Here is a 19,459-nt window from a genome sequence, read left to right as displayed (position 1 = left end):
TAGTGATTTTTCTGAATACAGAGAATGAGAGGTATTCTGTGAAATCACTAAGTAACACAATCCAAGCAAAAGGAAATAGTATTTTAGGAGGGTCTACTGTGCAGTTCATTGCTGAGGGATGTTTTGGATGCAAGAAACTTCAAATGAAATCAGTAAGTAACTTGGCAAATTATCAGAAGAAATGTCTGTTAAGGGCTAGTAGCACAGTAATGCGGCTACAAACCTCTCACCTGTGATATCCTGCTGAGAGTCTGGGTGGAACCAGTGCATGCTGGGTTTGCTGTTGCTGTGGATGTGGCAGCAGTCCGTGCGGAGACACACACTGCAGTTGGCTGGTTGGCCGACCCTGCCACCGTGCATCTGTGCTCATGCTGTGAGGCTCGGTGCTGCACAGAGCTTTTGGTGCATTGGGAGGCTCACTCTTTTTGATATTCTAACTGTGATTTCAGATTTTCTGCAGTCACTTTCACCTTTATTGAACCAGGTTTATTATTGTCAAGTGTTGTTAGCCTTCTGCCTTGATTTGATTGTCTACTTGCTTCCTTCTTCAGGGCCTCATTTCAGCGTGTTTTGACATACCAGCAGGAGTTTGTTAATATTTAGTTGGTCGGATACATATTTTTCATTAAAATCTGGTATTGAAGCAGCTCTGAATTTATCAAGGACTTATCTAAGACATTTATTACACCTCTAATACCTACTTGTGACCATTTTTATGTTACTGCTTTTGATCCATTCCCTGCTAGTAATTTCCACACGAAGATTTAGTCAGCATGGATTTCCACTCAAAAAACAGCTTCAATTTCAATTTTCAATTTATCGTTCCTCATCTTCCTTCTCCTACTCTTATCCTTTGTACTTCCCCTAATAATCTGCTGGGATTAGTATTCAGGAATTCTTTTTTTTTCTTTTTTTTTTTACTGTCCTTTAAATGTTGCCATTTGCTTTTGTTGCTTCTTTCTCCTCCAATACTACTTCAAATAAATGGATATCCACACATATTTGCTTCATCTCAGTAGCTCTTTTTCTGACTAGTCTTCTTTGATCTGTGTGTTGGCTTCTTTCATCCCTGATACATGTTTGCATGTTGCATGGTACTCTTTGGGCTTTACATTTACATTGTGATGTTAGTTTCTAGTCTGTTTATAGTCATCCTTCTCATTTTTGTTTTCAGTGTGGCATTGTACAGCCTGTGGTTTCAGGCAAACCTACAAAGTTTGCTATGTAGTTGGCTCTGGAGTAAGTCCTTATTAATTGGCTAATATGGACCTTTAAATATCCAAATGCACTGGATTGGGAAGAGACATTTGTACTAGATAAAATATTGCTTAAATTCTCATCCAACCTGACTAGCACATTTCTCACCATTGTTGTAAAAAATTTCTTCTTTATGTCCAATCTAAATCTCTTCTCTTTCAATTTAAAATCATTGCCCCTTGTCCTGTCAGTATAAACCTTGGTAAAAAGTCTCTCTCAATCTTTCTTATGAGCCAGCTTTAAGTATTGAAATGCTGCCATAAGGTCTCCACAGATCCTTCTTTTTTCTAAATTCACATCTTTCATACTGTCTTCGTAGGAGAGATGTTTCAATAGGAGAGATGTTCCAGTGCTCTGACCAGATTTTGCAGCCTTCCTCTAGACCTACTTTTTAACAGGTCCATGTCGTTATTATGCTGGGGAATCCAGAGCTGGATGCAGCACTCCAGGTGTGGGCTCACCAGAGTGGAGCAGAGCAGCACAGTCACCTCCCTTGGCTGGCTGGCAACACTTTTTGTATGAAGCCCAGGGCAAAGCCTACCCAATTCTGCAAGCTATTTAAACAAAAAGGAAAGAAACCCAACCAAACAACCAAACAAAACCAATAACCATATACCCAAACCCAAAAAGGTTGCTGTGTTACTGGTATTTAACACTCATGCCTTTTTAGGATGTGTCCTGGCAGATGTGATGTGCAGAGATGGTTTCAGGGTGTCTGTGAACTGTTGCAGCTAGAGGTCACTGATGTCAGGCCAAATCATGTGGATTACTCCATGTCTGTCCTGTTGGAGTGTCAATGCCTTTGGTATGGCAGCTCTAATTCTTGCACTTGTATGATCTAAGCTCTCCACCATGTGCCATCCTCATGACCAGCATCAAGCGGGCCAGGAACAAAAGATGACATATCTCATGTCAGTTTCATGTTAATATGTCAAGCAGAACTTGTATAGGCTCTAGTTTGGACAACTCATGCTCAGGTTTCCTAACTAGTCCACAATCTAGGCCAGAAACAATATATATGTAGTGTGGACAATGTGGGAACCAGGGCACTTGTGGGAAGGGGTGAAAAACAACCTTGAGACTTTGTGGTTGGTGGTGAACTTTAGTGGAGACCATTCAATACCTACAGTATGAAGTAAAGTACTGATTTCAATATTTTCATATTGAAAATGTGTGTGGTGCAATGCAGTATATTCAAAGGGGAAAAAGGGGCATGAGTTTTGATAAAAGTCTCATTCCTAGACATCAGTTTTATCATTTTTGGTACATGGATTTCAGAGCATAGAAAACTGTGGAAACAAGTCACATGAGAAGTCAGGAAAATATATTGTACAAACCTTCAGAGAAAATTTCGTGGGCCTACTTCAGGTCTTTGGGAAAGATAGTGGCCTTTTTTCAGTGCTATCAGAATACTTAATACCATGAAAATATAACCGACTCTAAAAATAGAAATAGTTTATTCTTTGTGCTATTGTTTTATTGATATGCTGTGGAAGACTTGTCATGATGTTGTCAAGTCACAATATGTGCACAAAGAGGACCAAGAATAAGAATTTCTAATCCGTCTTTAATAGTGCCTTTTCCAGTGGAAATTGTAATCTTAATTTCATGTCTGTCATTTCCTTGCAATTTGTTTTTTCTTGAGAAGGGAGAGGACAAGGGGACCAGGGTGGGTTTTTTTACCTTTTTTCCCTATTTATATGTAGGCTGCTCAAAGGAAATCACAAAAAGTAAAAATAGCCTTTCTATTCACTGCTGAACTTTAAAGTTCTGCCCACATTTTAAATATTTATTTAAATATGTATTTAAATATGCCCACTTTAAAACCCAAAGTCATGAAAGGTTTTCACCATCTTTCAGAAACCCACAGCCCACTGAGAAACTGTGTTGGGCCATTTGAACTTGAGGGGCATCATGTAAGATAGGAGTTTTGCTTTCCTGAAAATTAAGAGTAATGTTTCACATTTCCTATTGATATTATTTTATTACTTATCAGCAACTGCTGAACAGGAAAATGAGACTTGGATAACTGCAAGGAAAAGAAAAATGTTAGTGACTTTTATCTCATGCCTTAACTGGATCTAGAAGCCATCTTTGAAAATGTAACAGGAAGATTACAGGAAAGCTGTATTTCATTGAAGATTTAATTAAATTTCCTTATGTACTTCTATGCTTGATATCAAGCAGGGAGTTTTTAAAATATTTTATAATCTTTCTGTTCATTGAGTATGCTTTTAGCAGAATTATGAAACAATGTAGAAATTCTACTCCCACTGAAGTATATATCAAAACTCTCATTAATTGTAATGAAGACAGTATTTCGTGTCAGCTCACATGTTCCGGTGATATCCCTATGTTATTGTTTTCTTACTTTGGGAAGTTAAGGCCATATGTATGGATGTAGGAGTAGCAATTCTGTATAGCTAAGTCAGGAAAAATCCTTTGGGTCAGGAAAGGTCTGTATCTTTAGGCAAAAGGTCTAATAGTGATCCCTTTGCTCACTAGCATTTGCTGCTGAACAGATAATTCACTGTTACCACAAATGTTTTCATAAGCATTGAAAAGAAATCAATGAGTGTCTCCTCTTAGGATGCTCCTTATCTCAGCATGGATGAATTGCCTTATCAGTAAGCACTGCATAGGTCAGATACAAGTCTCTCCATTCAACCCAATTCAGGCTTCCCTACACAGAGATGTGGAAATGCCTTTATGTAGCCCGTTATATCTTGACATGCTCTACTGTACAAAAGGGAGGGACAGAAGTACTCAGGTCATAACAAGTCATCATGATCAATGTGGAACACTTCTTTCAGGACCATAAGTCCCAGGTATTTGATACAGTAACTCAGACAGACAGAGTTGTGGTGGGTTTTCCATTTGTTATTTTTTTGCAGTTTTGGGGTTTTTTTCTTACTTACCTATAAAATGTGAAGGAAACTATGGTTGGGAGAAAAGAAAGAAGACTTTGTATATCCTTGTAGATTAAGTAAAAACTAACCATGAACTTAAGCTGGTTTAGATATAGCTTCCTAATTATAATTGCTATATAGATGTTTCCCAAGTGGGCAGGCTAATCATGTTGTTTTATATGTAAAACCAGAAATTTTTAGGCACTGACATATAGTACTTCTGCAATAATTCTTCCAGTGCTAATATTACAGTGACAACAGGGTCTTTTCTCTTGAATGAAATTTTGTGGCCTTAATACAGCAAAGTAAAGACTCCCAGAATATATAGTTATTAATCCCACCAATATAACTGGATAGTCTAAAACAGGATAGAAGTGTGATTCATGCCTGCACTTTAGAGAAATGCTGTGTAAAACATCATAAATCAGCATGAGGGTTCACAAGCTTATAGTGAAGTGTGATAAAGTGCTTTACTGAACTAGAACTAGTGTTTTTCACTATCTTATAAAACCAATCACTGTAAAACATCAAATATTTGACGCAAGATTTTTCATATTTGATGTGTGTAACCTTAAGGGTGTTGGTAACAATTCATTTGGACACCTGTGTGAAAAGACTGTATGTCAACTTTTGAAGTCTTGAGACATTAATTTCTAGAGCATTTTCAATGGTCATGAACGAAAGGGGCTGATGAGCTTTGAAGAAGGGCAGTGTGATCTTGAGCTTTTCAATCGGTATAATTAAAATGATGTGGTGACCCAGTGTTGATAATCTTTCCAGAAGCTGATGCCTGGTCTCCACTTGTGCTTGCTTTTGGGGGCAGAAGGGTTCCATGTGGCACTGAACAGCTCTGAAAGCTGGAACACACTGTGACAACCCATGCACCCATTTTTTTTTTCCCAAAAGAAAGAGTGTCACAGAAGGTACAGAGGAACAGTTCAGTGCCACGTAGACAGGATGCAACCACTGGACATCTAGATGAGAGATTGGGGGAACAGTCTCAAGTCCACAGTGCCTACTCCTTTGATGGCAGCTGAGGAAGCAGAGAAACAAAGCCAAGAAGGAATAAAATACTATGTTTGGACTCATCAAAGCCATCAATATCTTATTTGACATGAATTAATAACTGCTCAAAAATTCAAAATTAAATCTAAATTTCTCAGATTTTTTTTAAAATCAAAATATTTCTGAGAGAATTGTGTTCTCATGAAAAACAGTTTCCCTTTTAATGTACTTCTTGAGAAATTATAGGAATATGTTCATGCGTTCTTAAAAAAATCATTCCACAGTGAAGACTTATGACATGACTTGTGACAGGATCATTAGATGAAAATATTTTAATAAAAAGGAGCTCTGAAGCTTGGTTCTGTGGCTTGACCTTTGTCTGTAATTACAAAAGTTCCATCACCTCATAAGGAGTTTGTTGCTTTTTTGATGAAAAGTTATTTGTCTTGGGGTGACTTCATGATGTGTATCTCATATTGCTGCCCTATGCCCAGAAATTAATTCCTGTGCCTTTCTATGCCTCTAAACTGAGCCTGAGAGGGGGAAGGAAAAACTGAGCAAAACTTTTTCAAAGCAGTTTGCAGCTTGTTCAAGGTCACACAGAGATAGCGTTGTTTTTCGAGCTGCGGCAGGGAAGGGAGGAGGCACCCGGCTTGTGGCTCCCTGAGTCAGTTTTCTGGCCAGTGGTTCAGCTTCTTTTTCTCTGGAGAGAGACTGAGAGTTGAACTTTTTTCCTTCCTTGGAATTTCGGATTTTCTCCCTTTTCCACTGGACTGTTTCAATATCAGAGCACATTGGGAGAACTTTCCACCGAGCACAGAGGGCCTGGCCCTGGGCCAAGCCCCAGCTCCGAGGAGACCAAAGGGAGGACTCTGACACTTCCCCAGGTTTTTTTCTCCACAGTGAAAGATTTTATTATTTAGCATTATTTTCCTTTTCCCGTGTGTTTGTTAAATAAATAGTTTTTTATAGTTTTTATCTCTTTCACTTTCCTTTGAGGAAAATTTATTTTTCCCAAACCTGGCGGGAGAGGGGTGGTGACCTGCCTTCTCTCAGAGGATATATTTCTAAATTTGGCCAAACCAGCATTATATATATATATAAATTATATCATTTTCTTTATTTATCCCTAGCATTACAACGTAGGGTTAGTTTACTTCAGAGATATGCAGCGAAATGTGTATTAATTTGCTTTCAGTAAGTTACAACAAAAGTTTTTTAAAAAGACAAAGTGTTTTGTCAGTTTTTTGTGTGTTGTTCTTTCCTGTTCAAACTAAATCACATGATTTCTTGCTAGAAATCATTGTAGAAACCTAATCAAAATAGCATGCTCTAACTACCAATAAAATAAATAAATAACACTGTTGACACCTCCTGCGATACCTGAGATAGTTTGTCTAAATTACAAGTTAAATACATTAGAATTAATATCACTATTTCCTATGCATTCAGAAACCTTCAGAATTTTGAATATACCACAGGTTTTGAAATTAATTCCATTCAATCTTAAACTATGCTTGTATAGAAATTAAGGTTTTATTTTGGTAATCTTCAGTGGGCATTGGCTAGTGACAGAAATGAGCATTACTATAAAAACTGAACATTTGTACAGAACAATATTACCCATTGTAATTTCTCTATTCACACTTGTCATAATGTTACTTCACTCTTCAAAAGCCTATTTTGTTCAAAATCTTACGGGATCATTCCTTTTATGTATAGAGAGTTTCATTCTAATCCAGTCTGCTTTCATTGAGCTGGGCTTTTTCCCCTCTTTTCTTTATGTTGAATACCTTTTGATACCTTTACAGATTTCATTGAGTCTGGATCTTAGACTTCTGAAAATGTGAAATTTGGTCTATTTATTCTCATTCAAATAATAAATGTGGTGTGAATTTCCAGGAAGTTGTTTAATAAAACAGTATCTTGTGAAGCTTGCAGAATTACAGCTGGCAAATTAATTTAAGTGGTCAAAGTTTAACCACAGCTGCAGAGAAATTATGCTCTGTATCAAGGCCCTGAACTCATAAATTGGTCTTATTTTCAGTTCTAAGTGTATACTTACACCACTGTTACATTTTCTGTGTTGCTAATGAGTTCATGCTTTTTGTCAAAATATTGGACTCCCCAAGTGCATAAATGAAGAAAAAACAATTTGGGTGGGGAGATTTTAATCAAAACAATCATAATCATCATCATAACAATATAGAGGTATTCTCAATTTAATTCCCCCTAGAGAACTTTGTCCTGTCACTTCTATATTTGGATATTTTTAATCCCTTTCTAAAAATATTCCTGCTAAAGGTGCAAGAGTGCAATTTTCTTAAGGGAAATGTTGGTGGAAGATGCTACATAAGGATGTCCTCAGCCCCTGAGACTTTCAGGGCTGGGTATATGGGCACAGGCAGCTTTGGGGAGAAAAACTCCTTGAACATCCAGCAGTGATATCCACCAGTGCACAAACCAATCCCATGGAAAATTAATGTAGTTGCAAGGGTATTGGGGTTTGTCTTAGTAATAATTGTGTAAGTAAACAAACTCACTGCCTCTTTGTCTGAATTTGAGGTAATTAATAAGTAATTAATTGCAATTGGATAGTCATTCATACTTTGAAAATTGAAAATTATATTTTAACTGCTGTGTGTTTGCCAGTCAGAATTACACTGGAAGGAGATTTGTCATTTTGGAATAATAAATTTCCTTGCATGGTATTTCCAAATAATAGATTGTTTGGGTTGTCCTGTTTCCTGTTTCTAACCATTTTATTGCTTTTGGTGTCAGTACTGTAGCACTGTCCCTATTTTAATCTAAAAAACCCAAAAGACTGGGGTAATATTAAAGAATATTTGTGGGTATTCTGAGGGAAAAATAAGAATCCCATACTGATGTGGGAGCAATAAAAAGCAATGCTGTCATTTACTGTCGTCATTCACATTAAATATATTTTGTCTAAAATTACCCATCTGGAGCATATCCATACTAGGGGACATATGTCCATCTTCTTGTAGCATACTCATTTATTTTATCTAATGTATGTAATATATAAATTTAGTGTAATCATTTTTATGTACTCTGGTGATGTCAGCATCAGTAATAAATCTAAAATTCACATGCAACGTCAAAATAACAGAAACTAATTTGTCAGTGTTAACATATCCAGACTGATATTATTTTACTTTTAAAAGGTTAAGGCCATTTCTTGCATCTTTTAAGTAATAAATTTCAAGTGTGATGCTTAAAAGCTCTGTGTACATATCATATAAAAAATGGCTCTTGTTCATCATAACCTTTCTTTACAAATAAAATTGCACACAAATAAATTACAACAAAAATATTAGAACTAAAAGTATTCTGAAGCACTACTGTCATATTTTTGCCATTATTTATACTTCACTCCTATGTAGGAATTTTATACTGAAGTGAGGAAAAAACTGAAAGAATACATTAGAAATTTTATACAGCATTTCAGAAGCTGAATGTGTGTGTGTTGTATGTGAAATAAGTATTTAAAACAATGGTGAAGAAATAAGAGTGTTTGAATTCCATTGGATGAGCAAAAACATACATTTACCTTTTTTCAAAGTGTGTCCTCGAGAAGGCTTTATTATTTTTAAAAATAGGGATTTATTAATTATTCACACTAAGAATATTCTCACCAAATCTTTCACTAATCACCTGCTGGATATTTATCACTCAGCAACAGACAGAAGGTTTATGTAGTCTTCCAGAAAGTATTCACAAACACTAACTTCTCCCATTCATTGGCAGTAGACAATAATGAAACAAATATAGCATTGACAACTCTAATGAAATGGTAGAATATTTTTCTTTAAAAGGTTCCATAGATCATTTCTTACCTGCCTAATTGTTTTCATCATACAGGAGTTTGCATAAGAGTCTATAATTTATTCAAATGAATGATACTATATTTATACTATATTTAATCATGATTAATGTCATTGCAATAAATACCAAAGGAGGTAATCATAACATGCCACTTATGATAATGTCTTGCCATCATTTTATATCACAGTGATGTTTCAGTGCATTTGCACCATTGTAAAATCAACCATGCTGTTATGGTTCACTGTGATTAATGTGACCACATGTGAAAGCTGATAATAATTAGTCTCTTTCATAAGTTGTCATTAAATAGAATATATCCCCTAGAATAAATTTAATCTCATTTTAAGTGTGAAACACGGCAAATGACTCCTCTATCAATTAGTAAGAAATATTTAATGAGAAGTGGAAGTCTACTATACACTGAAAAATGCTTTTGTAATTTGTGTTTTCCTAGATTTTGGTGAAAGGTACCGTAGGAGACGGTTTCACTGGAGACATTGGACTTGATGATGTGTCTTTTCTGGGCTGTACTCTTTACAATGGTAAGAGCTGAAGTGCACATCTCTGACCTGTGAGCTGATTGATTGCTGTCATTTGAAAATATTGCTACTAGAAAAGTATAAACCAGGTTAAACTGTGACTATGCCTGACAAGGAAATCCAGACTTGTTTCCCTGCTTCTCATACCCTCATATCCAGGCATCAGCACAAAATAGTTTCTGCTGTGCATGTAAGGTCCAAAAGAGACCCTTAGTGAGAAGTGTGCCGCTTCCATACTCTTTGAGACTTTTATTCCTAAAAGGTAAAAGAAACTCATCTGTGTGTAAATGAACTGAACTTTTATTCATCCTATTCAGTTTGATACAGCTTTCCACCCCAATAATTCCTAATATACTTACTGTGCCAATTGCTCTCACGTGACAGCACAAAAGTAGTTCAGGTGATAGAGCAACCTGTTATCAAAAGTCATTGTTACTAAGGGTATTACAATGTCTACAGAATTGTAAAATATTATATCCCAAAATACATGTACTTCAAGACACCAGACTCGAGATCCAGAGGTCATCACAGAAGGGATTTTAAGAGGGCTGCTGTTAGCTGCAGCAGGCATTGCAGGGTTATATATGGTGTGACAGTTGCTGTAAAGTCATGACAGGGCTGTAGAGCAGCAGTTTAAAAGTGTCTGAATATTAGTATCCTAGCACTTCATGTATACACCCTAGTGCAGATGAGTTTTGTTCTGCCACTCCAAAAATTTCTTGTAGATATAATTGGTTCTACTAGGAATATCAAATGTGTATGGTATTTCTTTTGCAGATAATTATCTAATGTTTTACCATACTTATACAGAGTAAAGCTGTTATTATAACATTTTGGATATAAAGGCTTTTTGCAAATAGTTAATGTACCGTGACTTATATTCAGGGGAAATAATCTTAAAAGAACTAATCAGAAAATACCTAAATATTTTTAAATTAGTTAGGAAGAAAACTTTCAAAATAAACAAGAAATTTGGAAATTATTGAGGGTCAGAGTTTTGAAGTTAGTAACTAAACAAAGAAAAGCTCATTGTGTGGAAAGATAAAATAGTCAAGTATAATGGTGGACAGGAATCAGGTTTTGTGTTATGTATATATTGAAAATATTTTAAGTGTTGAGAGCAATTTTTGAGACAGTCCAGGGTCCTGCCTTTATTTTATCTCCTCCATGTCATAAAAGTATCCCAACAACCAAAAAACAGGCAGAGAGACTGTGGGAATAGCCTGCAAAACAGACAACAGCTGTGGCATATTCCACCATATTTAACACAAGTGGGATCAGGCTGAAAAAGCAGGGTTCCCCTGTCCCTGTGCACTAGAATCAAGCACTGCCCAGTTGCTCTTCCTCCACTTTAAGTGACCAAATACTGACAGGGAGAGATGGTTTTGACAGCTTGGTGGTAAAGTCTCTCATAAGTAACATTGAAGAAGTTGAATCTTTTGAATCTTGAATGTACTGCTTCAATACATCATTTGAATGCCCTAATCAAAGGCTATTCAGTGATGCTTGCTCTGGACAAAATGGTGTTTAATAAAGTATAGAAAATTAATTGTTTCAAAATAGAGGCAGTATTTCAAAATAGAGTCCTCCTTTCTTTTCACATGTGGCGAAGGCTAGGGTACTTCAAAATTTCTTCTTCCATTTCAGCTTATCAGGAGCAGAGGCTTGAACGTGGCATTTATATTTAAAAATTTCTGACCAATAAGGTCCTTGCTATTATTATGAGTTGTAGATAGATTTATCAATTAATACAATTCTTCCTTCAGAACATTCCTTCCCCTAAGTCTTTTGTTTGAGTTTTAGGACATTATGGGAGTATCATTCATTTGACTGGAATATAATTTATTTAATGTCATAGATTTTCTATCTACCCTACAAAATAGAAATGGGTAATTTATTATCAGTATTATTGCTCCAGCCTTCAAGAGTAAAAAAAAAGAAATTCCTTGCTATCCCAGACACATTTAATGTAAAAAGTCTTCACACATACTTTTTAATTAACTCAGGTGTATTGCTCAGGTGCATTGTGCACTACAGCTAAAAATTTAATAAATTATTAAATTTTAAAAAGGAGTTTTATGATGAAAAGTCATTTTATGGACAATAATAGCAAAGGTTTTCAAGAAAAGAGAGTAAGTTTGAAGAAAGGTGCATTTTAAAGAATAGGAGGACAAAAAAAGATGATTTGCAAGAAGTGGTAATGAGTTTGAATGAAACATAAAGGAGGTGGTGGAACAAGGTGGTGACCTCAGAATAATTTCTCTAATGAGAAAATAATTTTTTTCATGGATAAATTTACAAGGTAAGAAGGTTACATAGTAATTTCCACAGTCACTTGTAGTAATCAACATGTTAAAAAACCCCATTATCATCGGAATAATCTGTTAGCCTTGGTTCACAGAGAAAATCAGTTTTTGTGATTGCTTGGTGAGTCTTGGCATCAGTTTTTTGAAGTGATTCACTGGGTTAATCCAAATTCGAAAGACAGGCAAGAGGTGTAAATAAATTCCTGCAAGTGTCAAAGATTATATGGATGGTGTGACAAAACTAGTGCTTTCCACTGAGGACAGCTCCAATTCAGTTCCTGCTGAGCTCAACTCAACTGTCCCGGCATGTTTCCATAAAGCTATACCCTGGAAAAGGGTGGGAGCGGCAGGGGGAGAAACCATTACGAAGCTAGAGTGCCTTAGTCCAGGTGCTCAACGTTCTTTTGGCTCCTTTTTCAAAGGAAATTTGCCCACTATTTCTACAACTACTTCAGCAACTTCAGTTCCTGCCACACTCCCTATGAACAACTGCACAGAGAAGGAGTTTGTCTGCAGAGCCTCTGGCCACTGCATCCAGATGATCCAGAAGTGTGATTTTAGACCTGACTGCTCTGATAAGTCTGATGAGTCAGCTTGTGGTGAGTGGAATAGATGATGTTCTTTGCTACCTTACTAGTTTTGTGTCTTAAACACATTGCTTCAGCAGTTCTATCTTATCTTTGCAATTTGATATTAGCACCTAGATGTTATTTTAATGTGATTTTCCCCAGAAAAATAATAGCATTTTGCTCTTAATATATGTGTGATGTAATGCACTTTCTGCCTTCTGATTCAGGCTCAACGTTTCAATTCAAGTAACTGCTGAAATATGGCAGGGGGAGGAATCCTCAGCTCTCTAATGATTGATAACTATACATGACAATTTTAAGTGAGCATAATTTCTTAAAATGTTCACTAGTCTAGACTGGAAGAGAGAATAACTTTAGAGTTTCATGTTCGGGGTGGATGTCTGGGAGAGCTGGATCCACTTCTTACCTACTTCAATGAGTATGGGTTTCATTTGCTTGTTTGGTTGTTGGGGATTTTTTTATACCAAATTGTTTCAGCAGCAGCAACTATTGTGAAATTCACCCTACTCCACACAGAAGTGAGTTCCAGCCTGTAAAGCTGTTAGTCTTATGGGAATGCTGTAAGTGGGACAATGGACAAGGTCCTCATATGATGTCCATAAAGATCTAAGGCAATTGTCTGTTGCTTCTGAGTTGCAGCAGTTCACACTAGCATTTTAGAAGCTGTTAATGACTTCCTTTTGCCTCAAGGAACAGTACTTGAAAGAACTATTTACTGAAGACAGTTAATGTGGGGGACAGACATCTAGAGACAGTGACCTCATCATCCTTTGCAAGCAAGACTATTGTCACTGAAAATGAAAACTCTGAATTCATTACACAAGGTGTAGGGAATTCAGTCACCTCTCTCAGGGCTGAGGACTCAGTGAGGAAAAGCATCCTTCACTCCCTATGTCTGTTTCTTATGTGGGAATAACTGGAAGAAATGAATCTGATGTTTAAGTATCACTGGGTAGTTTCCTATAGTCTGAAAAAACCACACAGCCTTTGAAATCTGGCCCTGAGAAATAAATGCAGAGCCCTCTGAATATTTCTCTCCTCAGAAATTTACATTATCTTACAAAACATCTTTTCCTTCTAAGCAAGATAAATACTGTGGAGACTACACCTTTACATATTTGCTCTGTCTGAGGTCTCCCATCACTAAGATGGGAATTTATCACTTAAAAGACAATGCTGGACTAGGTCTTAAAAACATCCTGACTGAAACAGAAATATGGTCATAGGAAGGTGTTATCTTTCTCAGAGGCACTTTACATATAATGTTTACAAAGCATGTTAAAAAGGGGAATATGCATTTAATGCAACTCATCATTCTCATGAAACATCACAAATCTTCATATGGGCAACTCATGAGATCACACTGCCTGCAGTTTGCTTCCTTAGTGAGGATATACAAGCTGTAAATCAAAACTCACTCTCTCTTTAGTCTACCATTTTTAGCCTTCAAGGAAAGAAGTATCAGGCACAGTCTACCAACAAACTATGATTTCTCGATGCAGCATTTTATATGGGTTTATGGGTTAAAATAAATTCTCATTTTCCTCGCACAAGTCTCAAAAAAGTCACTTAAGCGTAAATAATCAGTTCCAAAGTTCTGGAGAGTGACTAGACTCAACTTGGATCATGTGCTGGAGAATAAATATTCATAGCAGAAATGGAAAATAAATTGGTTTCTTTACCCTAAGGAGGATCAGTAGTGAGCTCACTTTTCTTGTCCAGTTGCTCAGGAAGCAAAAAGTCTTTGAAAGGCAGTTGCATATTTATTTAGTAAGACAACAATTCAGTATTTGACACCAATACCAAACAGATGCATTTTTATGTAACTTTCAAGTTTTGTGAGAACTGCTTTGTTTTGGTTTGGGTTTTTTTTAGAACTTTGGGCATGGACTTTGTACACAATTTATAATGATTTGCTAATGTCATCAGCCTACAGGACTGGAGACAGAACCATACAGCAGCTCACAGATTCTTGGCTGATGAATTTTACATAAATTTCCATGTATATTATATGACAGATAATTAGAATGACCTGAAAGCTGGTCAGAACGCATATGAAGGTAGATACTGTGATGCAAATAAATTGGTGTATTCCCAAAATTAGAATCTGTCTAATAGAGGAGAACATATATAATTCATGTTTTATCTATAAGGAAAAAACTATGCATGTTAGTAATGTGTAAGTATTCACAGATACTATGAATTGAATGCGTTTTATTTACATGTTGCTTTTTGTATTGTAACATGAGTTAAAAATTTTCAATTTTTATATAAACATGAGTAATCACTGTTAATCTCTAAAGTTATGGAAGTCTGTGACTTCGAAGATAAAGGCCTGTGTGGATGGCATCAACCAGGCTTGGAACAGATGTCAAGAAACTATTCCATACATATCACAAACACATTCAAGTGGCAACTTGGAAGAGGAGCAAATCTCTACCCTGAGCAAGAACAACACTGCCCCTTAACCGATCATACTACGTGAGTACATTTTTTCAGGTGCTCGAGTCTCTTCTAGAATGTGTGATCTTAACCACATACAGATTGTCTAGGGGAAAAACTGTTCCGTTTACAATACGGAAACAGTTTACTGATTTAATAATGACACATAATTAACTGACAACCAGTGAAGTAGGTATGCAGGATCAATACTACAGATGAATCAAAATAAAAAAACATTAATAAGCAGATAAAAATTACTAAACACCTTTCTATAAGTAATTCCCAAAAGATTCAGTACCTCCCCATTCAGAGAAGCACATGTGTACTCACTCCTCCCACAGGATATGTGGAGAGCATGTTCCCACTTATGGGAAAGCAAGTTTGGAAGACATGGCTGCTCCAGCTTTATGTGTACACATGCCATGAGAAATCACCCTCCTTGTAGCATGCCAAACTCCCAGCCCAGCAGTTGGCTGCAGGCTGTTGGCTGCATCCAGTGGGGGTGGTGCTCTGTCTGGTCTCTGCAGTGGTTGTGGCATCAGCAAGATGACCTCTGGCATGTCAGAAACAGATGTTGGCCACTGCTCTTTGCACTGCGTTATCAATCCCTGCTACTAAAAATTTTCATCCTACTTTTACACTTCTTTTCAAGCTGACTCCTCCTTTGAAATCTGGCTTTGTAATTAATTTGGTACTAATTTAGTTCACGGTGGTCATCCTCTTGATCAGTTTTAGGTGAATACCTTCTCAAATAGTCTTTATTCACACAACTAATTTATGCTCATTTTTCTACCTTACTAGCTATGGTTAGTTGTAAGCTATTGCTATCAGTTTTGTTATTGTTATTGTTATTGTTAATTATCGTTGTTAGCTATTGCTCTTATCCCAGCAGTTTTACCCAAGGGTGGGCAGTACAAGTTAACACAATAGGTTTTGTGAATCCTGCAGTCATTTAATATTTGACTAATGCAGTTCAAAACTACTGTAGTTAGAGCTAACTTCAGTTTAGTTGATATTTTATTTACCATTTATTTTTATTTTACCATTTTTCTGGTAAATTATATCACTTCATATTAAAATGTAAAATATTTCTATTCTCTCAGTGAAGATTTGTAAATTAACATTGCGTTCTAGGTAGATTGCTTAAGATAGGTACTAGCTCCCTGGAAGATACTCCTTTCATTTATCTCCAGGAACAAAATTTAAGTTTTCTGCATGCACCTTTGGTTTTAAATGTGTGAGGTTTTTTGGTTTGTTTTTTTTTTTAATTAAGTAAGAAATGTGTTTTAAAAAGATGCATTAATCCAGTTAAAAGTAACAGTAAGATTTATTGATAAAAAACCCCTACAGATAACTAGCAAATGTATTGAGTACAAACAATTTTCAATGTAATACAACTTCATTAATAAGAAAATTTCTGTGCAGTGTATTTATTCTGAACAGAAAAATACTTGCCTGGTTCTAGTGACACATATGTTTACTTCCTGTGACAATAGCCCATAGAGTGCAGAGATGGTCTTTAAATTAAGACCACTCCAACAAAGTCTTTGCTATATTGCTACTAGTTTCAAATTACATTATATTGCATTTAATCAGCCTGAATTCTATCACTATTAAAGAATGAGCTCAATATGTTAGTTTCACTGTGCACTTCATTAAAATTACTGCATTTTTACAAAAATCCCAAAACAATACCAAATCCAGAAAAAATCATTCAACAATAGCAAAGAATTGCAATGCTACCTAGTTGTTTCTCGGTCTCATGTGAAAAGGAAGTATATTCCATAAAAAAGAGCAACTGTTTACAATAAATTAGCTGTCAAATCTTTCATTGACTGCTCTTTAATTGTTATATATTAGCCAATACCAGCCCTGTATGTGTACTTAGTAAATCCTCTCACAACCTTTCCACTATAGGTTTGAATTGGCACAGTAATACATGGAATTGTATTACTGGTTTTCAATATATTTTCAGGGTTTAATGCAACAAACAGTATATTGAAAAGGACTGATGAAAAGAGAAAGTAAATGATCCATAGAGATTGCAGTTTTCAGGCAACTCTGTAATGTATTTCTCTTGTGGTGTCTCACATGAGATGCAGTTTGGTTCTATGGTTTCCCCCTTCCCCTTGTTTATTGGTCTATAGAGAAGTACAGAAAATAGATCCTTCCAAATTACAACAGGAGATGCAGAGCAGCAGTTTTGTGGAATTAAAACCCTGCAACATTTAGTTTTATTTTCTCATCCATTTTCCCCAAACTTCCATGGAGTTAGATGAGGCAAGCTGTGTTACTGTAATCTTGTATGTTTACAAATTAAAATAAAATATGCATGACTACATATAGAAATGTTTGGATTCATCCTGATTCAAGAGTAGCTGGCAGTGCAGCTTACAATGAGTTCTTTCAGCAAAAATACATGTGACTACTTGGACTCAAACCATCTGCTTCCCCAGAATAAGTACTTGGGCTAGCTGCATGTAGTCTGGTGAATTGTGAGGTGGAGGTGTGAGTCTTTAAAGCTGTAATTACATTAATTAAGTGAAAGTAATTACTTTGGAAATAGTGAGAACAGCTTGTATGTGTATATATAAACCAAAGGCTGGAGGATTAGAAGCCATTTTGGGAGTTTGCCATGGGAGCCTGGCTTGAGATCCACAGTCCCTGGCTTGAGCTAGAAAAAGTCAGTTGTGTGTTCTACAAAGGACTAGGAGGCATTGGCGTTGTGCACGGAAAAGACCAATATTCATGTATGAATGTAGAGCTCCTGTGACATGTTTCTATACTTAGAAAATGGAATTCTCTATTGCAGATTGGTTTAGAAAAGCTATAACAATAAAAGTGGCAGTTTGTGTAGGCTTAAACAAGTGTACAGAGTTGACACCAGCAAATGGATAAGTCTATCAGTTTATTTCCTTTTTAAAGAATCTTGATAGGGATGTAGCAAATTCTTTGACACTATTAATGATATTTGGGTACAACTGTTAATTGAAAACTTTGTAGTCACTTAATTGACATGATAATTCATGCACCAAATCTAATGAATCAAACCAAAAATGGATGCAGAAATAAAATTCTAAGCTGACATGATAATTATTGCTGTGTAAATAGCTCCCCTGATGAACATATTTTTAACCCATGTGTCTTGCTTTTATGTCTGCTTTTCAGACAATCATTATCAGAATTCAGGACAGGAAAATCAGGCAAAATTAAAGTTTTTAAGTAATATACTTAAGCCCAGAAGCTTTTTCAACTATCAAGAAATGCTTTAAATTTGAGAGTCTAAGAACTTCAAAATAGGAGAAAAAAAAATTAAGTATTGTATATATGGATTTACTTGTTTGCTTGGGTTTTGTTTGTTCGTTGTTGGTTTCTTTTTCCTTGTTTGTCTAACTTAAATAATACCATTTACTTTTAAGAATAAGATAATGGCCAGAAATTATTTGCAGGATGATGTCATATTATTTCAGTGCAAGTAATCATAATTTAATCAGACCTAATTTTGTACAAAGAAAGAGAATGTACCCAAAGTCTTTTTTTGCCTCTTCTGTTAGGATGCCAGAGCATGGGATTAATCTCATAATGAAAATAAATTAAACTGTGAAGACTTTAATCATTCTGTGTCAGTAAAACTTTGCCAACTCATTTTCTTTCTGGAATTCGTATTTATTATATAAAACAAGGCATCAAAGTTTTATGTGATACACTTGGAGTATGGTCACAGATAGAAATTTTCTTCTAGAATTTTGAGTCTCAGGATCCAATAATAAATATACCATGCTTTTATTTAGTACAAGAATTCCTTCTCACACTTCTGGTGGTTTTCTTTTGAGCAATTTTCCGATGTCAGTGTCCAGTTACAGGTCTCAGTATGACTTGTGTTTTGGTGTGTTAAGCACCTTTGGTTCCATTCAGTTTGAATTAACTATTGAACTCAATCTTGTATTTGTGTGACAAGGATAGAATTTTTTTCTCTGTAGCACTATGCAAGGAACTCTGTCTGTTGGCATACAGCTGTAAACACAAGTAGAGGTTGGCTTCTGCAGTAGGAAATAGCTCTATGGCATCCTTTCAGAAAGCAGTCTTCCAAAAAATTTATGTCTGCTTTATTATGGCATGACAGTCATATTATATTTTTTTATTTCTGAGTTTATTATGCCGTAATATTAAATGTTAATGGATGTGAGAGATTACTAGGAAAAAGAAATGTTTCAAATCATAAGAGAACTTACTCTTTTTTGGGATAACCACATTAAAAGTAATTTATCACATATGGCTGTAAGTGAAAATCTGCATTCCTAACAACAGTTCACTCCCTCTTTTCTCTTTTAATTTTTTTTAATCCATACTGAAATGCTTACATTTCATTCAAGGAAAACTTTCCTTTCTTTTTTTTCTTCTAGTTGTTAGATACAGATTTTAGTTACCGACTATTTAAGACCTATTAATATTTAAGTGGTTGGAAGTGTTCAGCGCAGAAAATCCTTCTCTCATGCGTAGAATTAATTAAATTATTGGAGTTCTTATTGTCCTTTAGGAATATTGGAAATTACATATTTCATAAC

The 19,459-nt window shown here is 35.7% G+C and overlaps 1 protein-coding gene across 1 annotated transcript in view; it reads left to right on the top strand.

Annotated features, from left to right (window-relative positions):
* The window catches only part of MALRD1 (MAM and LDL receptor class A domain containing 1), a gene marked incomplete at both ends in the record, with an annotated part of 232,350 nt that overhangs the window by 61,458 nt on the left and 151,433 nt on the right, over positions 1–19,459 (top strand). Inside the window, 3 exons of the mRNA XM_082296361.1 lie at positions 9,472–9,559; positions 12,252–12,461; positions 14,756–14,933. Of these exons, the coding sequence (XP_082152487.1) occupies positions 9,472–9,559; positions 12,252–12,461; positions 14,756–14,933 (476 nt within the window). The remainder of the gene's footprint in view (positions 1–9,471; positions 9,560–12,251; positions 12,462–14,755; positions 14,934–19,459) is intronic.

This window comes from Coloeus monedula, assembly GCF_965178545.1.
Source record: "Coloeus monedula genome assembly, chromosome: 1".
In the NCBI taxonomy this organism is placed as follows: domain Eukaryota; kingdom Metazoa; phylum Chordata; class Aves; order Passeriformes; family Corvidae; genus Coloeus; species Coloeus monedula.
This window is presented reverse-complemented; position numbering and strand designations above follow the sequence as displayed.